The sequence below is a fragment of the Leptopilina boulardi genome, unplaced genomic scaffold (genome assembly GCF_019393585.1).
Source record: "Leptopilina boulardi isolate dan_hultmark-lab unplaced genomic scaffold, ZJU_Lbou_2.1 LbouV2_370, whole genome shotgun sequence".
Taxonomy (NCBI): domain Eukaryota; kingdom Metazoa; phylum Arthropoda; class Insecta; order Hymenoptera; family Figitidae; genus Leptopilina; species Leptopilina boulardi.
The window spans coordinates 474,068-500,336 of record NW_026137941.1 but is presented as its reverse complement, the minus strand read 5'-3'; the positions used below and the strand labels follow the sequence as shown (position 1 = coordinate 500,336).

The following is a 26,269-nucleotide window of genomic DNA, read 5'->3' as shown; positions in this document are numbered from 1 at the left end:
CTAAATATATTTTTATTTTTTTTATTCTTCGAAAAAAAAACCCGAATCCTTGTTATTTTTCTCAATACAAGGGATAACAGCTGCAATCTTATACAGGAACACAAAACTCCCCCGCCTCTGTTACATTTTGCGTCAATTTATTATAGTTCAAAAATCCTTCTTTCAGGATATAATGGTACATTGAATATCCTTAACGCCCATTCTTTTCTCAATGAAAGAAAAAGTTCCTTTTCAAGAATCACTTTTACTTAACTTTTTGCTTTTATTCTCCTGTTTACTTTGAAAACACTCAACAAAAATACCTCAAAACTTGATTTTTTTTCTGAAGTATCATAATTAGATCTTCCTTCTGAATATTAGTTTTTTTTATGTTTGAATTAAATATTCGCTTATTTTTTTGCTATTATTCGCGATTAAATTAATTTTGTAATTTTATAACTTTACCAAATAGAATAATAATAACTAGATAAAATGATTCACTTTGAAAGTTTAAAGTCATTGAAACTATGAACTTTAAACGGAATGTATTTTTATAGAAAGTATTTTCTTGCATGATTATTATCAGTTTTTCAATAATAATTATTTTCTATGAATATTATATTCCCTCTGATGAACAATACAAGTAAATTAAAAAAAAAAATTTGCAAATAAAAAGTAATTTTTTCAGAAATAAAAATTGATTAATAGTATATATATATATATATATATATATATATATAAAATTGTAAACTAATTTTTTTTTCGCAATAGAATTAGAAGAAAATTCTCGAAATACACTTTTTGTCTGATATAGATATTTTTTTTCGATCCCTTCTCCAAGGACTTTTTATAGATGGATAAATGGAAAATCTTTAAGAATATCATTGTGAGTTGAATGATTTCAAAGAAAAGTGCAAGAAACTTTAAGACTAAAGCCGCATATGGTTCTTGTAGCTTCGACGCTTATAATACTCCTCGTGGGAGAATCGTTCATTTCACATTGTCAGTCGTGCTTTGGCTGTCGAAGCGGAAGGTATTTCGTTGGGAGTGTTGTTCCTTTAAAAAAAAAAAAAAAAATTAAAAAAAAAATAAAGGGCACGATGATCTTGCCATAAAACCGGTTCGTGACACAGGTCATTGTAATTTCACGGACGTCACATGAAAAAACGTCATTTGCCATTAGTCAAATGTTAATCCCTCAATATCAATGTACCTTCAATCAGGTGGTGATTTTGTGATATCAATGATGCTGCGAGAAATGTTTCGCGAAATTGTTAGATAACGGTGGTGAATTTTTTTTTGTCATTTAATTTCTTACCTCTTTTTTTTTTTTTTTTTCTCTTTGAAATTGCCTCCGAAAAATGAAGGATACAACGTTTATCACACATGCCGATGTTTATCTCGTCGAGGAATCTCCTGGGACTTCTGATAGGTGGGTGTCACTTCCAGTAGCCAACAAAAATTAAATACCTTCGCGATTTATTTGTCATCACTTTTTATACAGCTCACAATTCATCCACCTGTATATGCAATAAATTCAATTAATTATTATATTTCAAAATTTTGTGCTGACGAGCCTTTTTTTTAGATTTAAAAGTACAAAAGCAAAAATCTAATTATAAAAACATTAAACTTTACTGAAAATTGAAGTCAATTTTTAAAAAAATTAATTAGAAAATTAATTTTAAAAAAACATTTAAAAATGAATTAAGAAAAAATTAATGTAATAATCAGAGTTAATGTTTAATGAAGAAAATATTAATTAAATAATAAAAGAGAAAATTCTAATATTTAATTATAATTAGGATATTTTAGTCATTTAAAGAAATGGATCAACATATTTAAATTCTTTTTGAAATGAAATTTTACGGTCTCTTTCTTTCTGTATTTTATTTTTTCTTTTTTTTTTTATGGAAATATGCAAGAAATTTCTATTCAGATTTATTCAAATGAGAATTTACTCATGTGATTTAGAATTCACAAATCGGAAATAAATAATTAGTGTTTACACATTTAATTATAATACTGAGCAAATGTCATTTCCGAGGTGCGCTTTATTTTTCTGATGAAATTATTTTGCTTATTATTTTGATTAAAGCCTTAGAAATTAAATTCCTTATATTTCGTTAGATTTATTTGAAACAATAACAATAATAATAAAAATTAATAGTTTATCGAAAAATTTGAACCCTGGTAAATAAAACAAGATACATAATTAATTAATGACTTGGAAGATGATCTCTTTCAGCTCTATTTTTTTTTTTTAAGGAACAAAATGCATGCGAAAGCATCAAGAATAAAATGGCTTCATGTTTCGTATAAAAAGAAGGTTTCCGACGAAACTTGATCACGAATATAAAAATAAAAAACCGGAAGAAACATAATGTGCAACTTTTGTCAAAAAAAAAAAAAAAAAAAAAGAAAAGAAATTATCGTATATGGTTTCAATTCTTGCAAGTACCAACAAAAATATTAAAAATACATTGCAAAAAAAATGTTTATTAAATTTAATATCAAGTCACGTAAGGAATTTAATAACAAATTTATTATATTTTGTAAATTCATCATAAATAAATGATAAAAATATAAATATATGTATAAAAATTCTTATGACAAAAAAAAAATGGATTTTCTGTACACAAAAAATTTGCTTCTTCGCAAAAGAAATAACAGTTATTATTTTAAAGGAATTTGACGTTCTCGGGGAAAATGAAATAGATAAAATATCAAGAGAAAGATTGTCTTGTATATATGTGAAATATTTCATTGTTTTCGCGGAGAAACAGTAAAACATACATTTACGAGAAAAACTTGCAATATCCTATATACTTCAAGAGCTCTCTTTGTAATTTGTAAGGCAATACTTTTGTGAGAAGACGTCGGTATGAGAGTTTGATTTTTTTTTTTATTTTTCTTTTTTTTTTGTCTTTTTATTCTTGAGAACCGGTTTCTTATATCGACCATGTTTTACGTGCAGTGATAAAAAAAAGGACAATAATTTTGGTGCGGGGGCGAAGAGAGTCACTCGACAAAATTTGCACAATTTCTTGCTCTAGAATTAAAGAAAAATTGAAACAAAAATTCAAATTAAAAATAAAATATTTAAATTTTATTTTTGAAATAGAAAAAAGGGGATAGAGATTGAAATGAAAGAAAAGTTTTATTCAAATCAAATTAAAATTGATAAAAATAAATTTTTCTTTCATTAAAATAGGAAAATTTTCATGAAAGAAGAAAACACAATAAAATCGCACATATATATATGCTTCATGCTTCAATAATTTTCATAGAATCTTTGAAATATATGGTATTCTCGTCGAGCATTTGTGTCGCGTCGCATATGAGTCAACAATTCAAAAAGTGCCGAAAAATTTCTAGGAATTCAGAAATCCAAACCATCTGCTCAAACATTACAATATTTCTTATACGAATTGAATATTAATATTATCAAATACTGTTCTATTTTTTTTATTTTGATTAAAGTTTTCAAAAAAGAAAAAAAAAATATATTTTTCATATTCGATTTCTTTAAAAAAAAAAATAGAAATCAATTAACAATGATAAATGATGTTTATAAATGAGTTGAGGTAAAAAATTATAAAATCCTAGTTTATGTTAATAAATATAATTATATATATTTAAATTAATTAATTGTCTATTGACAATGCAAAATTAATGAAAATTCTCTCTGTTAAATAAATTAGGTCACGTACTTAATCATTAAATATAAATTAAAAATCAAATCATTAAAAAAACATTAAAGTATATATAAAGGAGTTGTATATACATAGATCCATATAAGTACCGTCTCTGCGACTTAATGAAAGGAAAGTTTCAGTACAAAAATGGAAACTGGTACTAAGTTCACCAAAACGTTGAAGAAAAATTATTTATACTCGAGGTAAATTAAATATTTAATTTCAAATATTTTACTTGAAATCTCTTTCTTCGACGCAGTCTTTTCTCTTTTGCTTTTTTTTTTCGTTAAATAATAATTGTTCTCAAATATTGAAGTTTACTAAAGATATTATTTCAAATACGTGGAGAATAAAAAAAAATATACAAAAAATTTTTTTTTTTAAATTAATGTGCAATAAATTTAAAAAATAATTTTGTGCCTTCATTGAAAAAAAGATAGCAGGAGGTTTGTTGTTTGTTAATGAGAGCGGAAACAAACTGAGTTAACCCACACAATATTAAAATGACGAGAGCAAGAATGATTCTTTGTACTTAACGAATTAACACTTGTAAACGTAACATGAGATTTAGTTTGCGATTTACGCTCACAAGTCGAATGACCTATAATGTGAAAAACTTTTTTTAAGTGTCTAAAAAATCTCTACTATTTTATTGACATTACTGTTTTATTAATGAGATGAACAAAAAAAATTAATTTCATTAATAACGAGAGAGAGAGAGAGAGAGAGAGAGAGAGATATTAAAAAGAAAAAAGAATAAAATTCTTATGAAATATTGATGATATAAAAATTAAATACTTTGTCTCAATTTTTAAATTATCTGAGATAATATGGTAATCATTTTATACTATCAAAAGTATGAAAAAAGATATTGACCTATAAATAAATTATAAACATACTAGGATCTGACACTTATTTAAATAATGATTCTCGAGTTTCTCAAGATGGGAGGTTCTCAGTTTTGCGAGCGAAGAAAAAATTGAAAGATACTTAAAAACGAGATCAATATTTTCGAAGATAAAAAGAAATATTTTATCACATCTTTCAAATTTCAAATTTTGCGAATAATAATAATTATTATTAGTTATTGTTCCAAGGTTTGTAAATTTTTGTTTAATGAAATTAAATTTTGGAAATTATTGTTATGAAAGAGAACAACAAAAAAAATTTCGTTTATACTCACATGAATCTTTGGGTATACTTGAGAAATATAAATAATAGACATTCGGTGCTTTGAACTTTTCTGTACGCAACCAAGACAATTTCTAAATAAACCCTTACGAATTATACTTCCTGTCTGTTAAATCACAAATTGTAGGCGACTGTTCTTCAATGTCCCTGGTGTTCTCTATTATTTCGTCTCATTATTGAAGTCTACCCACGAATCATGTTGGTTCGTCAACCTTTCACTGGAAAATATTTTCCTCTTTTTTTTTTTCATCTTCAAGCTATATGAAAAAAAAAGAATATTTTATTTACTAATTCAAAGAGACATTTTTCAATAATAAATAAATTATTTTTTTATAAAACAATTTTGAAATGAAAAACTGTTTTCAATAAATATAATTTCAAAAAAGTTTACGTCCTTCAATTGCCAAGTTTGTAATAATTACTCTTCACTTTAGAAACTGATCTAGATTTCAAGGCAATATGAAACCAACCTTCCAATTGAATATTCTAATATTTTTTAGTATATATAATATATTCAAAAGTCCTTGAGAAAATAATATCTCTAACGGGAATAATCATCATCAGTGTCAGTTTCACAAGTTGGTAAAATATAACTAACAATATTTTTCGGAAGGTGTTATTTATTCTCGAGAAGAAAAAAAAAAGGGAGGAAATAAAAATATCTTTAAAGTACTATATACTTTTGTCGTGAAACGTTTGGAAATGGTTTTAAAGTTTAAATGGAGCTTTGAATCCAACAGGGGCACAGGTCAACCTGCCCAAGGGACTGGCTTTATAAACTGGCAACTTGATGCCCTTGACCTTGACAGAATACATGTTGCAATTCTGCAACCTTTCGCTTTGGAAGCTGACGATGACTTCTTGTCGTGTGTGAGGAATTTTATTTTAATAAAAGTTACGCAATAAAAGAAGCATCAGTTTATAGTAGCACGTGTGCCATTTAAAAGTTTTGATAGACACGTGCTCTAGAATATGATAGTAAATTAAAATAAAGAAGCATTTTTTTTTTAATTTTAATATTCATTCAACTTTTTCGAGAATATTTTAATTAATCATTTCTAGAATTTTTTTAAAAATGAAAATTATTTCAATTTGTTGCATGTAAAAAAAAAATTTCATGACTACTACTGATTTGTATATTTAAATACCTTGTTTGTGCTCTTTTTTTTATAATCACAGAGTAGATAAGAAACTGGATTTCCCCCGACCTTCAAATTTGGGAATACCCTTCTCTCTTCTCTGATTTATCAAATATTTTAATGAGCGAATTATTTGAAAATCTGCAAATTAGAATTTTTTATTTTAATAAAAAATTAACAAACAAAATTTTCCGCCTGCTTTCTAAAATTTGAATTAATGAAAAATTAATAATAATAAATTTTCACTAATTCAGATTTAGAATTAATTAGAATAATTTGAAAAATTATTTATCTATTTGTGAAAATTAATAGAGAATTTAAATCCTTGAAACAATAGAAAATTTTATATGGTCAAAATAATTTCTTTTGAAAAAAATTCAGGTTAATATATAGAAGCTATACGCTCTCTCGAAAGAATGATGTAATTGAACGTCACTACAGTGTTGATGTAATGAAACGTCCATGGAATTAAAAATCTGTACGAATAGCCAACAGTATAGTTGTCTCCGCGATTCGTGCAACGTGTAAAAGCTGTTTCTTGCTTTTTTTTATTATTATACACACTGTCTAAGAAGACGCAATAAACTATACTTTATCTTGTGCGATTAGACATATTTCATGTTTTGCAAGGGAAAATTTCCCATCTACATGAAAGAAAAAGAGAAAGAGAGAGAATTGAGAGTGAAAGTGCCATGAAATCTGTAACACAAAAGAATTACATGAACATCATTTTACAATTTATATATTTATATCAATTTTTCATATTTTGAATTTAAAATTTAAAAAAAGAAAAAAAAAGAAAATAATTAAAATACTTTTAATAAACTTATTGTAATTATAAATAACTCTGAATGTAAATTAAAATTTTCGCGTAAATTGCGTAGGTGTAAAGTGAATTTTACCGTTATTATTTCAAGTCGCATAAAATTCATGTATCAATAATATTGTGGTATATAATATTGAATACGTTTGAACACAAGTGGGTAAAAGTTTTTTTTTTTTTTTTTTTTTCTTCATGAAGGTCTGTGTTGCTTACACGATTAAAACCATCACGTGCCCAGCATAATAATACTTCCGGGTTCATTTCAAGTACTACAGAGAAAACCTTCACCGTATCATCAAAGAAGGCGTGGGACATTCTCGCTCAAGCAACACGTGTCTGGGTGAAGCCACTTTACTACTTATAGGAATGACGAAACGAGATTGACTTTCTCTATACAAATAAACACATTGTAAAAAAAAAGAAGAAGCTCGCTTTTCAATTTTTCGCCAATTTTTTGACCCTTTTGGCAAAATTTATTTTAATTTCACATTTACGTTTGGCTTTCGACATCTATATATAGATCAATCTGAAAAGAAAATTTCAATTAATTTAAAAAACAAAGATTTAAATAAAAGTAAGAAAAAAATCTCAATGTGTTATTAATGTGAAGAAAAGAAAGTTTTTTCCTCTCAATACTCTCTGTTGTTTTGTTTATTTATATTGTTTACACAATTTTCTTCAGAGTTTAATATATTTAAACGAGATTATTAAAAAAAAAAAAAAACTAAAAATGTTTAAACGAACGGGACCTGGGGGTCGAAATAATAATCGACCACCCAAGAAAGAAAGTGGCAGTAAAAGGCAAAGTATAAGAGCTTGGGTTCTTTTAAAAAAGAAAAGAGATAAAGATTATGATTACCATCGTCGTTCTCCCTCGATGTATGCAGGTGCCGGGTAAGCTTCAATTTTTTATTCAAATCATTTATTTTTAAATAAAATATAACTAATTAAAAGTTGTACTCATTGTAAAACAAAAATCAAGGAAAAAGTGAGGTTAAGTTGTATAAACAACTAAGCAAGGTTGGGTAGATAGTTCACAATAAATTTTGATTGGTTGTTCACTAAATAATCAACCAATAGTGTAAAAATGTCAAAATTTGTCCAAAAGAAAGTGACCTTGAGAGAGAGAAGAATGTTTGTAAACAAAATTTTGCACTAATTTTCAAATAATTATCTAATCTAATTATCAAAAAAAAAAAATTATCTAATTGAATAAGTACATATAGAAAAAATAGTGAATTATGGCATTTGTATCAAAATCAATGGAAATGAATTGTGATAATGGCGATTTTTCAAAAAGTGAAGATTTCAACCTCTCGTGTCATAGTAGTTGTTGTGTTCCTGACCTCCATCTTCTGAACCTCGAAAAAACCTTCGAAATCCCATGGTCTACACGGTGAGTGGAATTCCCGCGCTAAAACTAACCTTCACAAACTCCCTTCACCTCTCTTCTGTGTCCATGTTCTTTCCCTTTCGTCTTCAGTTGTCCCTTCTTTCAAACTCAATATACAACACACAGTCAAAGAAGCAAACCATAGGATTTCACGAATCTTCGCACACACAAAGGCGAAAAAAAAAAGAAAAAAAGTTTCCCAAACACGTTCGTTGCGGGATGAATCTACTCTTCGACTCTATACTGGTCCAGTCGTTTTAAATCCTTGTTAGCGTTTGTTTGAAAGCAAACCCAAAACTTCTTCTTCTTTCTGCGTCTTTTTTGATTATAAACATATATCCACTAGAAACCGATTGGAAACAAACTGAAAATGCGTTTTCGCAATATTTTTCCTCAGCGTCAAGTTTATCAGTAAGTAAATTAAAAATTTATTTTGAAAATATTAATTTTGTGTTGTTTTTTTTTGAGGTTATATTTTGTTTACAAACAATTTTAATTGAAAATAGGATTACACAATTTTATTTTAGTGATTTAGGTTTTTTGTTATTGATAAATTTTCATCGAAAAAATTCCGCTTCATTGCTCATTAAGGTCTTTTTGCGGTGTTGTATTTATTTCTTCCCGAAGAGAATTGAGGAAGGTGTGATCAGGTATTTTTTTTCCTTTTTATCACTTTCAATTGTTTCAAATTCTAATTTTTATTTATTTTTTTTTTCAATATTGAATTAATTTTACAATTTTTTCATTTTTCTTTGATTTATAATTTTATAGAAAATTAAATTTATAAATTATAAAATACATTTCTATATACATATATATATAATTTAAAAATAAGCACATTTTTAAATTCTCTTTGAAAGCTATATAATTTATTCTTAGAAATAAACAATCATTTTTCCCCGAGGGAAATTATGAGATCAGAAATAATATAATATAGTTTCGAAATTTGCATATTATTTATTCAATAATACAATTTTTCAAAGATCTAATCGAATTTCTCAGTTTTCTTTTACTCTGTTTGTAGTGTATTCATTTGAAGCATTAGAGCGTATATTTTAAAAGTTCAAGCTGTAACTTTAATCTTTATAACGGTTTATAATAGTCAGGTGCAGTGAAAAATAGCTTTACTATAAAAAAAAAAAGAAGTAATTTTTTCTGCTTACACTTTTATATAAAAAGATTACGAAAACTTTTTGATTCAAAATTGCGAGTTATTTGCAGATAAATTCATTTTTCCATATATATCCTTATTTTTTATTATATTTATTTTAATTAATAATAGTTTTAATTTTTTTCTTCTTTTTAATTTTTCTAAAACAAAAGAAAATCAGTTTACCTTTGAAGTTTCACGTATACAAGTTTTCTCACGTCACACATGACGCTTCCTGAATAATCTTGTATCTGCATTTCCAGTCCCTTTATTACAATAGAAAAAAAGCTGAACAATTTATTTTTTTGTGCCTGTAAGATTAAATTCTAAACAAAGGAATAAAGAATTTCTATTCTTCTTTAAACTGAATTGATTGTTTGTATTTTTTTCCAAATAATTATTACATTTTCTTCAAAAAAAAGTGAAATCGCTTTTGAATTTTGATTCTATTTTTCAATTTTTTTGAATAGTATTTTGAAAGGAACCAAGTTTGCGTATACATCAAAAAAAAAAGAAAGATTATCCTTTTGTAAAATGGAGAAAAAAAAAAATTTTTTTATAAGAATAATCTCTATGGGAAATAGAATTTTTGGTTTATTCTGACAGTATCGTATATTGTGTTTTAGGAAGAGAAGAGATATTGTAGTGGGAATTTGTCTCTTAATTTGTGACAATCTCAATTTTCCTTGAAGACACTTCTGGAACAATCTATTAATTCATCAACCACAAATAGTTAGAGAGAAAGAGACAGAAATGAAGAACAAAGAATGTCGCAGTTTGTATATTAATTCAAAAGGAGTTTCAGAGACGTCACTGAACCTATTAATTGACCTTCGAATTAATTTTATTTCGGATCAATTTTAATCTTTACGATCCTATAGACTTTTTCAACATTTTAAAACGCACATGATAGGCAATATGGTATTTATTTTACGGTTCATTATCATATTAATTTATTTGTAATTTTTTTATGAATTTAATTTTTTATATTAATTTAAAAATCGAGATTTTTGTACAAAAAATTTTTTTGAAATTTTAAAGATTTTAATTAGACGACAAAATGACAATATCTAGAGGACAATTTACTCTAATACCGACGAGTTTATTATCGACTATTATTACTGCAAACTATGTAGTTTTACCCTTTGGTGCCACTGCTCTTTATCTTATCATTTTCATTTACCAGTTGAGGCTCATTTATAAATTGTAAGACCTTTTGCTCGTGATAATGTAGAAGCTTTCCTTACAATGAAAAGACCCTATTGGACCCTTCTTCAAAGAAGTGAATGTCTATTGGTCGTACGTTGCTCCCATATAATATGATTCTTCAGCACTGACTAAAGAGAACTTCACGTACCTGATTCTCTCCCTCCGACTTTGAAATTCATCTCCACGTGAAAATTGTCAGCGTGGTAGAGGAATCGGCAGTTCAACCGCGACAGCGACCGGCGTCAACCGGCTTTCATATATATATATATATATTTATTAAAATAATTTCTGACATTCCAGATGTTCATCAAAAAAAATTTATTCTCCAAAAAGTTTATTTTAAAAAAAGGAAATCACGTTTAAAAAATTGTTATTTAAATTCTGTGGAATTAGTGAAAACTTGTGATTTTCGTGAATTTTTCAGACTTTTACTACAGTGTTAGAAAATTTTTTTTATAAGATTCTTAAATTAAAATTTTATAATCACTGATTTTTTAATTCAAAATGTCAATATTAGAATTGATTTGATAAATTAATCAAAAAAATTATAATAATATTGAAACTGTCGATAATTGAAAAAATAAATTAAAATTCATAGATTCGTTAAATTTTTTAATTTAAATTGTTAAAAAAATAATTAATTTTGTATTTTATAAAATCGTTATTTCGATTTTTGCAACGAGAGCAAAAAAATCAAAAAAAATTTTTTCAATTTGATTAATTCATAAAATGTTCGAAATTAAAATTCTTAACTTTATGACTCGATGTGTGTGGAATAAATCTCAACTTTGGATAAGAGAGGTTGAACCTGAAATTTCTCTTCTTCTTTTTTGGTTCCAAAAGGAGCTGAAAGCCCAATATAACGAATGTATCAAGAACGCCTACGAAAGATAATCTCTAAATCGTCTTTTTTTTCCATTCCTTTTTATTTTTATGAACCAAAAGGAATTCAGGTGGTTCAAAATGTAATCCATCTTGACAATGATGAATTTTTTCCTCTCTATTCCAAAAAATTAACTTTCTTTTTCAAATACATAAAAAAAAATAATATCAAATTTGCAGAATTAAGGAAAATAATTACAAAAGTGAAAATAAAAGAAAAAGTAAATAAAAGTTATACTTATAAGTGAATAAAATAACAGGAAATTGGAAACAAGTTCTTCTGGAATTTGTCGTATATAACTTGCTTTTAAAAAAAAAATTTTTTAAAGAAATCCCTCTCAATAAGATTATCCCTTAATTTGTATTATTTCAATTTTAGGTTTTCTTTCCTAGAAAATTGTCATTTTAGTACGTGCTTTGATACATCTTAGGGAACTTATAGACTCTTTTCTTCGGTGAAAAAAAATTTCTCTTTTGTCATTTTCGACCTGGATTTTATTTCGAATGATTTTCATTTTTTGGAAATGTAAAATTTTATTTAGAAAAAAATTATGTCAATTTTTTCTCTAAAATATTAATTTTCTTTTTGTTGTGCAATTTTTTTTTTTTTTTTTTTGCAAAATTCTCTCAACCTTGAGAAAATTTTTCCCTCATAAAGGCGTTTCTTTTCGACAATGAACAGGGTGCAATGTGTGCCGCATAAGGCAGCTGCTGATCTTAATTCGATTCTCCCTTTTCGTTTATTCTTCCTTTACGAACTTGTACAATAATTTCATATTATATATTACAGGACTCTTTTTATTAAATTAACAATGCAAACAGTGTTTGTCAATTTCTTTGTCATATTGAAATAATAGAAATCGATTTTTTTCAAATATATAAAATCGAATAAATTGACAAAAATATATTAATTTTTCTTTTTTAGAATAGAAATTTTGCAGTAATTTTTAAATTTCAATTATTTATATTAATTATGTATTATATTTATGTGAGAGTAATATTTTAAAATTTTTAATTTCAATTTATACTTTTAAAAAGAAAACAGCTTTTTATTTTGATTTCATAAAAAGAGAATTAAGATTCGTTAAGATGATTTAATAAAATGAAAATTTTAATTGAAAATATTGTTTATGATCAAAAAAAAATTTTAAATAGTGCGATACTTAATTCAATATACTTTCAATTCTGTTCCAAGTTGGTTACTTGACACTGATCAACCGTATATCGAAAGTTAATCATGATCTCAATTTGATGATCGTACAAAGCACAAGTTAGATTCAATGATCTATTTATCATTCGTTAGCCTCTATTAAGAATGCCTAAGGGAATTCTAGTCTTCTTGCTAGTTGGTCATTTAAACAGAGTCTAGTCACGACATTCAAGTTGAATTAACAGAGAACACTAATTCTTTTGTCATTTATTAAATATATTCATGTTATTGTTCATATGACAAGTACATTGATCTGAAATAACTTTCTCAAATATAAAACGCTATTATTATCTATTATTATCAATCATTTTAATAATAACTATTATTATTATAATTATCATGATTTTAATTATTATTAATAATACTGTTTATTTTTTAGAATTTGAAACGAAATTCATAGTTTTTGTTTAAAAAAAAACAAGTAAAACGTTTTACAGTTAAAAATTTTTATTGAACATTAAATTTCTGTAAAAAATGGAATTAATTAAAAAAGAAATTTGAAAAAAATAGTATGAAGATAATTGTGCCCATTGGAATTAATAAGGCTTGAATTAAAATGAAATGTAATTAACTTAAATAATTCAAAAATAAAAATATCGACAATTTCAGTCGTATATTTTAAATTGCAAGTAATTTGCAACGTGTCTTATATTAATTCTCAAGTTTATCGTCTCTAGCTCTCCTTTTTTTTCTCTCTCTCTCTCAGCAAAAAACGTTAATTTTATTCCTCCTGAAATTTGCATTTTAAATCAATTACTTTAAAACTTTTTTTTTCCTTACAATCTAATAATTTAAAGGTCAATGTTAAATTTAAGAAAAAAAGTAACTTTTTTAAAAAAAAGTTTTGTACAGAAATAAATGTGAAATATAAACTATAAATATTTATAAATGTATAAAAATGTATATATATATATATAAAAAGATAATAATATCAGATTATTTTTAACTGTAAAGCAGTTTACTTATCACTATAAATATAAAATGAAGACAAATAATGCAATGTCTTAACTATGTAAAAGTGCAAGATCATCTTAATAGTCTCTTGCGATTGGATTTCAAGATGCTGTCTTGAAAATTCTACGTATAGTATTATATTTAGTAGACCATTAGTAATCTCTATACGGCAAAAAAAAGGGAATCGAGATAACGAACCATGTAACGTTTTAAATTTACTTTCAATAAATTTTATTATTAGAAGTTTTTATATGTTTGTCTATCCTCTAGGAAGTGCAAGCATAACTTTCAAGTCATATATAAATTGATTATCGAGAACTGAATTGAGATCAAATTCTTCCACACACACTGCGGGTGGTCATATTAAAGAATTTTTCAAAAAAAAAAAAATTAATTGCAAAGTAAATTATTTTACATTAAATTAATATTTATTTTTTTCATTGTAGATATTAATTATTGTTGGTTTCAATATTGTATTCTCGCTTTAGGGAGTAAAAGTCTGAAAAATTTTTCGTAAATTGTTCTTATAGGCGGAATATTGAGATATTGAGAACATTTTCAAATCATGCATTAAAAATAATCGATTTGAGAATTAATCGTGAATTTTTTTTTTTCTTTTTCAATTAAAAAAAAAAAAATTCATTTAACATGGGTTTAGGCGAAATTCAGGAGCAGATGTATTATGCGACCTTGACGCCTGAGGAAAAGACAAGGATGCACCCTTGCATGAAAACCAAGTGGTACGTTTTGGATTTCTGATTTTTACCAACGATAATAATATTCGTTTGGTCAATAATTTTATTATTTTAAAAATTAATCGTAAAACTATTTTCAGATTTTATCTTAGAGGAAATTTCTTCAAGAGAAATTTAAGACACCATAAATATTGATTTTTTTTCTATACTTAAGAGCCAAAGGATATTTTTCCTCATTAAAAAAAAATAAAAGTTAAGGGAAATTAAATAAAATAATGTTATATTTGAAGAACAAAAAAGAAAGGAATGAAATAAAAAAAAAAAAAATAAGTTTTGTCAGAATATATTAACTTGAGGCCCATGTCCTTGAAATTCTTGGACTCTTCAGACACCTCTATCCAAATACATTTGGAAACTTTGGGTGTCTTCATAAATCTCATGTCGATAAAATTTTTATTTTCTCGACACCGAGTTAAAACGTCTAAATTTTTTTTTTTTTAAGAATTTAACGCTCTTGTGAACTATAGAAAAAAACAATTTCTTTTCTTTTATGACACGAAAGACAATTTCGTAGCAAAAGAAAAAAAAATTTTTGTTATCTGATTACATTAACATATTGACACAACTTTTTATAACTTCAATTATCTTTGATAAGCTGGAAAACAATGATTTTCAATTTTTCCTAAATTGGACAAAATTTAGAAAAATAAAAATTTTATTTTCGAATAATAATAATTATGGATTATAATTGCAATTGTCTTTTTTATAAAAAAAAAATTCAATTGTTTTCGCTGACAAGTTTTTTTAATAATTAGTTTTAAAAAGAAAAATGATTTGGTTTCATAAAAAAGAAAATGTAATTCTTTGAATTCACCTGTAATTCGAAAAATGATGAGTTAATTTAAACTCAAGATCAGTTTCAATTCTTTCTATATTTGTCGAAATAGACAATATTGAATATAATACTTAGAAAGTGGTGTCAGGTGATATTATGAAGTGAATAGTAAATATTAAATAACTTCTATACGAGTAAACTTACTGAACGAGAAACTGCTCCTGAATCACACGATATAAATTTGCATTTTTATATATTCCAATTATTTCCGAAGATTTATAATTTTTATTTTCTTTATTATAATTAAACAAAATTAAAAATATTTTTCTTCTATTTCAGAATTTTTTTCGAATCCTGAAAATTAAAAATTTTTATTAAAGAAAAAATAGAGAACAAAAAATTAATAGAAAATATTTTATTTTTTTGTTACAGCGTAATGGTGTCGGGAGATTCACCGCCTCCAATGACAACATCAATTCCACCGGGTTTCGATATTTCCGAAGATATGAGACCTGGTAAAACAACACCAACAAATATTCCTTTGACTCCAGTGAAATCGTATAAAGCAAATGGAAATATAACAAATGAGGATATTGAGGAAGCAGTGCCAATTGTCAAAAGTCTTCCATTGCCAGAACCTCAGCCGAAAATTGAAAAAAATTGTTTTGATTACGATCAAACCGATGGGAAACAACTTGTTGGCGAAGTTGAGGAAGATGCTTGTTTTGTTAAATGTGTTTATTTTACACAGCAGTGCTGCGAGTGCACGATACTCTGATTCATTTAAAAAAGGGTCTCTCTAAAAAAACAAAAAAAAAAAAAAAAACAAGATAAATTAATCCCGGAAGACAGTGTTTGAAGAAAAATTTCACGAGAAATTAAATCATATCAGCCTCAGGACGTGAACTGTCGCCATTTATTTTTTTTATTAGGTATAAATATTTATCTATATCTGTAAATAAAAAAGCAATTGTGAATAAATAATACACAGCAACTGTGATTCAGTAAATTTTGAGATTTGGACTCAAAAAAAAATAAAATAATAATTTTTTTTCAAACGTGAGAAAAAAAAACCGATATTTATTTTCATATTTCAAAATAAATCATAATAAAAAAAATACACACAAATTGTTAGAGATAATTTATTGAATTTTAGAAATGAAAATAACTCTATTGAAGATAATTTAGATAGTAATGTAATTTTTTTTTTATCTATTCTGTATATATTATGAAATTGTCGACGAATCATTTTTGAAGAAAAAAAAACAATTTCATACAAACAAAAAAACTTTAGGAAACTATATTTTTTAGATTTTAAATAATTTTTGTTTTGCGAATAGGACTATATTTTTAAGTTTGTGAATGATTGTGTCTAAAATATTTAGACAATAAAGAAATAACAGTGATTTCATGTTATATTTACATAAAATTAGATTTATTATAAATAAAACAAACAAACAGAAAAAAAAATTGTAATCGAATAACAAATCCGATTTAATGTTCGGATGTTTCGTACATTTTTTTTTTTTTATTTTTATTTTTTTTTTCTATCAAATAGTTATTTCTTTTGTAAAATGTACAGAATTAAGAATTAATGGAATTAATTAAAGTGCAATTTGTTTTACAGCCATGGAATTTTCTTTTCATTAAATATTCTGTCACCTCTTTTACATAATTATTTCTTTTCTATTTACAAATTAAATTCGTATATAACCTAGGTTCGTTAATTCATTAATATCATTCAACTGATATTGATGATTATTGAATTATAATTGTTATCTACAATAGTAGAAAAACTTTTAATTGAAAATTCAAATTCTTAATAAAATAATGTTGAACATTTTTTTTTTTTTGATACATTTCAATTGTTTATATTTTTGATAATAAATAAACGAACCTATAATAGAATATTTTTTCTCTGATTGCGATAATTTTATCAAGATTCATTATATCGATATATTTAATTCTAATCAAAACTTGCACATTCCTCTCAGGTAAATATAAAACACACTCGTTTCTATATGAATATATAAAACTACACGCTTAATTGTCAATAAATATTTAAATCTATTAATCATTGTGGAAGAAAAAAAGAAATTATTAATAAAATATGTAAAATGAATTTTTTTTTCAAAAAGAATAGCAAAGTTAAAAAATTTTCAAAATTGTAAAATATCGTTTTACAAAACAAAAAATTTGATTCTTTTTACTAAACAGAAGACAGTCTTTTTTTTGATATTTAAATTAAAGAAGAAATTGAGTTTAACGATCAATAAAATTGAGCTAAGAAAAACTAGATTGAAGTTCACTAAAAAAAAAAAAAAATAATAATAATATTCAAACTTGTACAGTTCACACGCATTCTATAATATTGCTAATAAACTTTGCAAACAGTGCTTTTTAAAATTATCATTACGACTAGAAAATTCATTAACAATATTGGAGATAAACAGAATGTTCTTGGACCAAATTTCCGTCATTGAAATTATTTGATTGTTTTTTTTCGCTCAATTCATTAACAAATTAACTTTTCTAAATATTTTCTTTTCTCACATTAATAATAATGATATGATTAACAGTGTATAATTTAAAAACAATATAAGTACTTCATAAAATGATTATGAAAGAAAAAGAATTACAAAAAAATTTTTTTAAAAATACCTAATTTAGTCAAAAATAAGAAAAAATGTTGTTTAAAAAGTAAAAAAAAAAAAAAAAATACTCGTAAAATTAAAACAATTTTCAATTGGAAGACAGTAGAAAAAAAATTATTCGAATACTTACTACACTGATTTGATTTTTTTTTTAAAAAGTCCATTATTGACGGATTTTTTTTTTTAATGCAAAACATAAAACAAAAAATTTATTCATTGTCCAATTAAAATACTAGACTGGCCATTAAAATGATGTAAGACATAAATTAATTTGTATAAAAATTTATGTCTCATAAATTGGCAATGGATGTCCTTCGGAATTAAAGATCCATTTGTCGAGATTTATTAATTGTCTACTATCATCGAAAAGAAGATAAAGATACTTTAAAGTTTCAGCGAACCAAAAACTTTCAGTCATGTCCTTTGGACGAGTATTTTGAATATTACGAACATTTCCAATACTCGTATATCCATTCTCAACTTTGGTATAATTTTCAAACGCCTATAAACAATATTTTAAATATTAAAAAAAATTTTTCAAAAAAATTTTTTTTTTAAATATTTACCTGAAATATCTTCCAACCCCATTGTTGATAAGTTTTATTTCCAGTGAAATACCACATGTAGAATAAACTCTCTATGAATTCTGGACGCAGTAAATTATGTGCGTCATTTGGTTTCACGTACATTGGATTATCGTCCAATGAATTCTGTAAAATAAATTTTTATTTTTTTAAATTGAATTTTTTATAAAAAAAAAGTGGGCGGCATTTTTTTTTTTTTCTATTACCAAAACATTAAAATACGTAATTTCGGGAGCGAGGAACGTTGGTTGCATTGCATAAGTTTCATAACATGTTTTAACTAATTCATTTGCAAAATCCATATGCGATGAAGGTAAACCATTATGAACACCAAGAGCAAGAGTTCCGCCCAAATAACAAACAAGATGATCCTACGAAAGAAAAATCAATAGAATTATTAATTGTTTCTTTTTATAAATTACAAAATAATATCTATTTACCATTTTTGGTTTCATTTCTTTCGCTGCTCCAACAAGTTCGGCCAAATACAACAATTTTTTGTTTGCTGTTGTTTTGACAAGATGCTTCTGCATTCCAGCAATACCCAACAAATAATCGTCTCTTAAACTGAAAAAAAAGAAAAATATTTTAGAAGCTTACAAAACTTCTAATTTTCATTTGAATTTTTGATTCTTTGGTAAAAAAAAAAAAAAAAACACTCACTAATCAATTGTTTTTCCTGTTTGAATCCATTGTTTCAATAAATATTCATAATAACTGTCACCACGCGCTCCAACCGTTATCGTTGCATATTCACGAAACATTCCTGTATTTGCATTTATAAAAATTGGAACTAATCCATCATATTTCTCCGATCGATGAATATGCTCGGAAACTTTGGCGGCAGCAGCCTGAGAAAAATGAAATTTTACATAAGCTAAAATGTAAATAAGAAAAAAAAAAATTATTGAGATTAAAATTTTAATTGAATTAAAATTTAAAATTTAATTTTAAATACCTCAAATCGCGGTTGACCTGAACTTCGGCTTAAATCGCGAAATTCTAATTGAATCGATGTAACTTCACTAGTACTACTATCTGGACCCCATTTAGGACTATGTGCACTTCTCATACCTAAATTAACATCCGAATAGGGTACATCAGATCTCGTAGAAAATGCCGGCAACATTCGATCTCCAAGATCAATCTAAAAAAAAAAAATTTCAATATCAAAAAAAAACGAATATTACATTTTTTTATCAATATTTTCAATACTTACTGCTTTGTCAAGAAAAAGCTTATCGCTTGACAAATGATAAGCCGCCAATAAACCTCCAAGTACTCTTATAGTAACTTCAAATAAATTTACATCTCTGTTCAATGTGAACACTAAACTATTTTCCACCCAATCACGGGCGTCTTTAAATTCTAAAAAAAGAAAGTTTTAATTATTATTTTTTAATTTTAAATTTCAAAATTCTTTTACCTTCATTTAAACCCATTATGTACATAGTGTCTAAAGAGTCTACAATTGTAAGACCCAAATTAAACCATTCGTGATATCCTTTTGATATCGGTTTAACATTATCGTGACCCCAAGCATATTTTTTATATCCTGTCCAGGAATGCTTAAAGGCTTTAATCACAGCTTTCTGCTTATCATTTTGAGGACCTAAAAAAAATTTACATGAACTTATTTTAATAATAATAATTAATAATAAACACAAAAAAAATACTAACCATTAAATTTCAGTCCATTTGACTTAGGTTGTGGTGGTTCACCAATTTGATCATCGTCATCATTATGTTCCTGTGGAAATTGCTGCGGCTCTTCTATCACATCGCCAGTATCTAATACTTTGACAGAATCGACATTATCTACAATCAGTGGCTCTCCCAACTAAAATATATAATAATTCCTTATTAAAACAATCTTCATCTTATTCTATAATTTAATTATTAAATCCAAACCTTGGGTTTTGGAGTTTCCAAACTGACTTTTCCATTATCATAATCATTTTCATTTTCTAGAAGAATATTTCTCGCGCCACCAGGAAGTAAATAAAATATTAAAAGAGCGATAGTAATAATGGCAAAGTAAAATATGTTTCTTTGAAATCGAGAGAGTTGATTCCATTTCTGTAATTGTAAAAAAAAAAAAATAAAAAATTTCACTCATTATTATAAGATACAACATTTGTCAGATAATTAAGTTTATTTTTCTATAAAATATCCACAAAATTAGAAAAAATTGACAGAAAATTAAATTGCCAAAAAGCCGAGTCGGCTTATTAATTTATTCAACAATCGTTAAAACTAAATGTTAAAAAGAAAATTACTTACTCGCCAAAGACTACGTGATGTACCTCGAGCAAATGATGAGCTATCGTGAATATTTAAACTAATATAATCAACTTCACTTAAATCCTTTGTTGAAAACATATTTTTTTTTAGGTTATGTTCTTGTTGTTCCTGCTATTACAATGAGCTCCAAAAAGCTGGAATTCGTACACTACGTTTTGTACAATGGAAAACATTTAGAGTACAATTTAAATAGTAATTTTTTCTACCAGAAAATCTTTTAATTATTAATAAACATTGTGACATTTGTCAATTTACAGACTAATGATGTACTTCGTGTGATGTACATATACATATGTACAGACGTGGTTGGTTGGTTTTGTTTGTTGGCGAACCTGGTGTAGGAAAGCATAGGTACAAGGGGGGCAATTACCCCTATAATTTTTTAGGGAAAAATATGCTGTTTTATCCCCCCAGAAATAAATCACCACAAACAGCATTTAAATTTGCAGCAATATTTGCAACATTACAAAAATAATGATAATATTGCTGAAAATTTAGATAGGGAACGTTTCTTACGCCCCTGAATAATTATTCAAATATTATATCGATATATCGAAAATTGAAAAAATTTAAATTTAAAAAAATGAGAAAAAACATTTTTGAAGATTATTAATTCATTCCAAATATTTACAAGTCAGGAGATAATTTATTGTTTTTAAATTATTAATAAAAATTGAATAGAAATTTTATCTATAATTATAAAATTAACAGTTTAATTAATTTAAACGACTACCATCTCTTTCATTTCTGTTACTGAAAATTTTAATCTTAAATAAATCTTTCATAATTATATTTGGAAATTAAATATAATAATAATTATTATTTTATAAATATTTGTCTAATATGTTTTTTTTTAATATCAGAGAAATTAAAATTTCAATCAATAAAAATCGCGAAAATATTAATTAATTATGATTAATATACATAATTTATTTTATTCATATTATTATAATAAATTTATAACAATTCATATAAAATAGAAATATACAAAAAAAAGTAGTAACAAATTTTTTGTTTTAATTAAAAAAATTGTTGGTTCAAAAAAAAAAGACTGAATGTTTAGTTATTTTAAACTAATTTTTCATTCTAAACGATAAAAAAGTATAAAATATTTTTTCAAAATACGCTATAAAGATAAGAATTATTGGAAATAAAAATAATTTTAAATATGTTATTTTAATCCCAGTATTTATTGATTGAGAAATTTATCTTTTTTTCTATATTCTAAAAAAAAAAAAAATTTAGCACCTAAGAAATTAGAATTGAGCATAAATTAAAATATAAAAATCTTTTGGATGTGTAGAAGTTGAAAAATAAATTCTTGACGTATCCAATGTAGTCAGTCGCTCGCGAGCCAAGATCCACAACGGTTCTCGAATATGATACTCTGCGTTAATAAAAAAAATGCACGTGTATTTAAATGAAAATAAAAATTCTTCCTAAATTTTAAACTAGCAAAAAGTGAAATGAAAAAATTGTGATCACAAGTTTAAATAAAGTGTTCAAAAAAATTATTTTTTTTTAATTTAAAAGTTACAGTTTTAAAGAAAGAAAAATGTTAAATAATTTTTTTCAAGTGCCTTTTAATTAAAGTGCCCTTAAAAAAGTATCGAGAAATTAGGGAAAAAAATATTTATATTGTAATTTAGTATATAGAAAGGTAATAAAATTTTGTTTATAATTTTATTTATTTTGTTAAATTTTATTAACTATAATTAATAAACATTTTAATCAAAATTTTATCAAAATAAAAAATAAAATTTTTTTTGTAAATTTTAATTAAAATATTTAGGAATATTAATAATTTTTATTTAGAAACTTCTTTTTTATTTTTTGTTCTTTATATGAAAAATTCAATAGATTAAAATTTTTAATTTTGTTTTTAATTTTTTGAATTTATTGTGTTTGAATTAATTTTTTTTTTTAACGGAATTTTCCAAAATAAATTCAAAATATTTGAAGTTTTTTGGATCTGGCCGTGAAAAACGTCTGACAATATAAAAAAATTGGTAAACTTCAAAGATCAACAGCGTTTGGGTCATGAAACAAATTCCTTAGATTCCCAAGAACACGTGTGCGAATCTGTTCTATTAATGAACTCTTCATTTCACACTGTTTTCTCTATCTCTCTTTTTCACAAACACTCTCCTTCTTTTACATGGATTTTTGCCATTTTCCTTTTGGGTTTACTGAATTTTATTACAATTTTTTTTTTTTTGAAATTCACATCGAGGTCAATGTCTTCTCTCAATTTCTGAAAATTACTGAATTATTACTGATTATATTTCTTTCTTCGTTTAATTTTTTGTTATTCTTATTAATTTCGGTTTTCTTAATTAAAAATTTAATTTTTTCTATTCCTTTTTCAAAAAAAAAAAAATTGTTTTAATTTTCTGCCTTGAAAAAAACGAAAAAATATTTTCAGAGCTAATTGAAGGAAAAATTTTGAAAATGAATTAAATTTGCATTGCATGTGAATTAAATTAATATCAAACAATTTTTTTTTGATCAATTAAAAATTTTCTAATAGAAAAAAATTTGAAGAAATAATAAAAATTTTTCAGTCGACATACAAATGCGTGTAATATGACGTCCAATGCGATTAGGGGCATTCGAAGGAAGAAGAGTTCGTTATGTGAGGTCAAAGTGGCTGTAATTGGAGCCCCAGGAGTTGGAAAAAGTGGTAAGAGATTCATTTTACTTCTGAAAATAATACCTAAGCAAAACTGAATGAAAAAAATTTTTTTTTTTTGAGAAGAGGAAAACGGAAGTAGAAAACAAATTTCTGAGCTTTGTCAATAAATTTTCTAAATGAAACTTAAATAATTTATCAATATAAATATAAAATTGTCAAATTTGAATAATTTAAATATTTTATGAGCGAATAATAATTTTAGTTGTATAAAGGGAAAAGGAATTTCTTCTTCGCTAGATCGTTAAAAGCATGTCTAGCTTTTATAGAGAGAAACAACATATTTCTGCCAAACGAAATATCTATACATCGTCTTCCACTTATTCGTGAGCTAGATATGAAATATTTTTAGCTACATTCCATCATCTGGAATACTTTTGATGTTTCATTAACAATTTTCATTTTTGATCCCATTTTTTTTTTTTTTTTTTGCACGAAAAATAATTTTAATTTTCCATTTTAGAAAAAAAACAATATCCGAAAACAAATTTTTGTCTGTAAAAAATATTGTTATTTGCTTGTTTATTAAAAATAATTCTATTTAAACGTTATTGAAAAAGTCATTGTTAGTTATTGGAAAAGAGCTTTTATAAAATCGTAATGAGAAAAATAGAGGAAATAGCGGAAGTAGACTTTCGACTTGAACGCAACAAACTAACGGAGTTTCAGCACAAGGTTCTATGGGCAGATTTAAAGTAAAAATAGTGTGGTGCACCTCAAAGCAGGTCACTAGGCTGCAAACTCTCGTTTCGAATTCATGACTCGATTTTCCATTGAAGAGTTTTCATTACCCATTGTTCCAAAAGATATAGATATATTGAGTAGCTAATAGAGTTTGCAAACTTCCTCATATTCGAATACGAAAACAACTGAAATGACAAGTTTCAATATTAGAAAAATAACAGAAAATAATTTTTGAAATAAAACGAATTTTATAAATTACTAAAATATTTCTACTAAAAATTATAAATAAAAAAAAAAAAAATAACAATATTAGGAAAAAAAAATGAATGAAATATTATGAAACAAATTATTTGTTGAGTCAGAACTTCGAAAAAGTAACAAGAAATTCTCTGTGAATACTAATGATCTCTTTAGTGTTTAGAATCCTTACAGATGACTACTATTATACAATTTCGTGTATATATTATATAGTAAACGAAATCGTGAAAATTAAACTTGGCACTTGATCAAAATTCCCACAAATACATCTCACTTTCGCTTTTCGAAGATCTGTGTGATAAAAGGTGGCAAGCTCATAAATCTAAATCACTCTGAATTCATCTAGACAATTTTTGACAAATGTTTACATGACTTTGAAAAGCCAACCCAATAAAAGCGTCAGGAAGTTATTTTCTAATTTCCTCAAGCTTAGAAGAAAATTATTTTTTTTTTTTTTGACAATTTTGATTTATTTTTAAATACTAAATATAATTTAATTCTCATCTAGTTAGAGATTTTGTCTTTAATTTTTGGTATAATGAATTTCAAAATTGTGAAATTTCAGCCCTGACCGTGAGATTTTTGACGAGGCGATACATCGGAGAATACGATCATCAGTCGGGTGAGAGCAAGAACTTTTAGAATCTTTGTTAAATCGAGAAATGTTCGACCATGACAACAAAACCACAACACAGGGACTTTTTTTTTTCTCTTTTTTTGAAAAATTGCCAACAACTGTCTGAAATATATTCACAAACACAAGTGTCTCTCTCTTTCTCTCTTTCCCCTTTGCGTGTCTCGTCTCATCTATATTTATCCGCGACGAGAAAATTTGACACTAGATTTTACTGATGAGATCGAACATTTTATTTTTTATCGAAAATTTTTTCATTTTTTTTCTTTAGGGAAAAATTCTTATTAAATTTAAAAATAAATTAAAATTAATATAAATATATTTTTAGAGAAACAATTATTTTGCAGAAAACAGATATAAACACGAAGTTTTGGTCGATGGAGAGCCAATTCTTTTTGAAATATTGGACACGTGTCCTAAGGTAAAGGAAAAAAATAAAATTAGAAAAATAGTTTCTCGATATGAAAAAAAAAAAAATAAATGATTTCAGCAGAGCGAGGAAGAACTACCGACAATTGATACATTACAATGGGCAGATGGATTGCTTTTAGTTTATTCAATAACTGATAGAGGATCATTTAATTTTGTTCGAAAAGCTAAAGAAGCATTAGCTGTTGCTGATCCGGAAGCTACAATGCCACTTGCATTGGTTGGAAATAAAGCTGACATGGTTCATCTTCGTCAAGTGAGCGCCGAAGAGGGGGAAATTTTAGCTAAGGACTTTGAATGTTGTTTTAGTGAAGTAACAGCAGCTGAACAGGTATTAAAATTTTTTTTCTTTTTTTTTACAAAAGATGAAATTAAATTATATATAAAATTAAATATATATTTTTTTGTATAGGTTGTACAAGTGGCGGAATCATTTCACGAATTATGTCGCGAAGTTTTGGCCGCAAGAAGAAGAAATAAACAATCTTTACTTGATAGAATGCTTGGAAGTAAAGCAACAAAGACCTATTCACGAGGCAAAAGTGACTCTTCATTGCCCAAGGATTAATTTAATTATGATTCAAAGAATTAAGATTTGATAAATCAAGAATTTTTTTTCTTTTTTTTTCCACGAGTACCATAAGTGCCAAAGATATTGTAAGATAAAAATAATCATATCATAACGTTCCGAATACTGAAAATTGTCAAACAATGGAAAGTAATTTTTAATCATTAACTAGTTATTTAGGATTAAAAAAAAGCCTACAGTTAGTTTAAAAAATGATAAAATATTTTTTTTATTTAATCGATTTTGATTAAAAGATTTTTAAATATTCATAAATAAATTTAATTAATTAAATATGTAATTAGTT

At 25.5% G+C, this 26,269-nt stretch overlaps 3 protein-coding genes and 1 long non-coding RNA gene across 10 annotated transcripts; 2 read left to right on the top strand and 2 right to left on the bottom strand.

Annotated features, from left to right (window-relative positions):
• The first annotated feature begins 971 nt into the window (after positions 1-971).
• Positions 972-15,993, top strand: LOC127287431 (uncharacterized). 5 transcript variants are annotated; one of them, XM_051314367.1, is made up of 3 exons: positions 10,791-11,020; positions 14,287-14,368; positions 15,591-15,993. In XM_051314367.1, the coding sequence occupies exons 2-3, from the start codon at positions 14,304-14,306 to the stop codon at positions 15,934-15,936; spliced, it is 411 nt and encodes a 136-aa protein (XP_051170324.1). In that variant the 5' UTR covers positions 10,791-11,020; positions 14,287-14,303; the 3' UTR covers positions 15,937-15,993. The 5 variants fall into 5 exon arrangements, with proteins under 5 accessions (XP_051170323.1, XP_051170321.1, XP_051170325.1 ...); XM_051314365.1 differs by having other exon boundaries at positions 14,159-14,368; XM_051314366.1 differs by lacking the exons at positions 10,791-11,020; positions 14,287-14,368 and adding an exon at positions 972-1,411.
• On the bottom strand, positions 1,299-6,375 carry LOC127287433 (uncharacterized). Of its 2 annotated transcripts, XR_007843880.1 has the most exons (3): positions 6,017-6,375; positions 4,861-5,125; positions 1,299-1,499 (listed from the first exon to the last, which is right to left on the bottom strand). It is a non-coding gene; the product is annotated as an uncharacterized LOC127287433 (long non-coding RNA). The 2 variants fall into 2 exon arrangements; XR_007843881.1 differs by lacking the exon at positions 6,017-6,375 and having other exon boundaries at positions 4,861-5,873.
• A 140-nt stretch (positions 15,994-16,133) lies between the features above and the next one.
• LOC127287430 (endoplasmic reticulum mannosyl-oligosaccharide 1,2-alpha-mannosidase) lies at positions 16,134-21,013 on the bottom strand. The gene is made up of 11 exons (XM_051314363.1): positions 20,680-21,013; positions 20,308-20,475; positions 20,077-20,236; positions 19,823-20,008; positions 19,616-19,764; positions 19,355-19,543; positions 19,060-19,247; positions 18,837-18,963; positions 18,603-18,767; positions 18,379-18,522; positions 16,134-18,314 (listed from the first exon to the last, which is right to left on the bottom strand). Exons 1-11 carry the CDS (start codon positions 20,776-20,778, stop codon positions 18,096-18,098), a joined length of 1,794 nt encoding a protein of 597 aa, XP_051170320.1. The 5' UTR covers positions 20,779-21,013; the 3' UTR covers positions 16,134-18,095.
• An 896-nt stretch (positions 21,014-21,909) lies between these two features.
• LOC127287448 (ras-related and estrogen-regulated growth inhibitor) lies at positions 21,910-26,256 on the top strand. Of its 2 annotated transcripts, none has more exons than XM_051314387.1 (6): positions 21,910-22,360; positions 23,265-23,383; positions 24,900-24,956; positions 25,316-25,389; positions 25,459-25,728; positions 25,810-26,256. In XM_051314387.1, the coding sequence occupies exons 2-6, from the start codon at positions 23,287-23,289 to the stop codon at positions 25,963-25,965; spliced, it is 654 nt and encodes a 217-aa protein (XP_051170344.1). In that variant the 5' UTR covers positions 21,910-22,360; positions 23,265-23,286; the 3' UTR covers positions 25,966-26,256. The 2 variants fall into 2 exon arrangements, with proteins under 2 accessions (XP_051170344.1, XP_051170345.1); XM_051314388.1 differs by having other exon boundaries at positions 21,921-22,360; positions 25,462-25,728.
• Positions 26,257-26,269: the final 13 nt, after the last annotated feature.

Coding starts and splice junctions, on each gene's coding strand:
- LOC127287431 (XM_051314364.1), top strand. CDS start 7,561: ATGTTTAAACGAACGGGACCTGGGGGTCGAAATAATAATCGACCACCC. Junction 7,725..15,590: donor TCGATGTATGCAGGTGCCGG/GTAAGCTTCAAT, acceptor TTTTTGTTACAG/CGTAATGGTGTCGGGAGATT.
- LOC127287430 (XM_051314363.1), bottom strand. CDS start 20,778: ATGTTTTCAACAAAGGATTTAAGTGAAGTTGATTATATTAGTTTAAAT. Junction 20,009..20,076: donor AAATGGACTGAAATTTAATG/GTTAGTATTTTT, acceptor AATTTTTTTTAG/GTCCTCAAAATGATAAGCAG. Junction 18,964..19,059: donor ACAGGAAAAACAATTGATTA/GTGAGTGTTTTT, acceptor CTTTTTTTTCAG/TTTAAGAGACGATTATTTGT.
- LOC127287448 (XM_051314387.1), top strand. CDS start 23,287: ATGACGTCCAATGCGATTAGGGGCATTCGAAGGAAGAAGAGTTCGTTA. Junction 24,957..25,315: donor AGAATACGATCATCAGTCGG/GTGAGAGCAAGA, acceptor ATTATTTTGCAG/AAAACAGATATAAACACGAA. Junction 25,729..25,809: donor AAGTAACAGCAGCTGAACAG/GTATTAAAATTT, acceptor TTTTTTGTATAG/GTTGTACAAGTGGCGGAATC.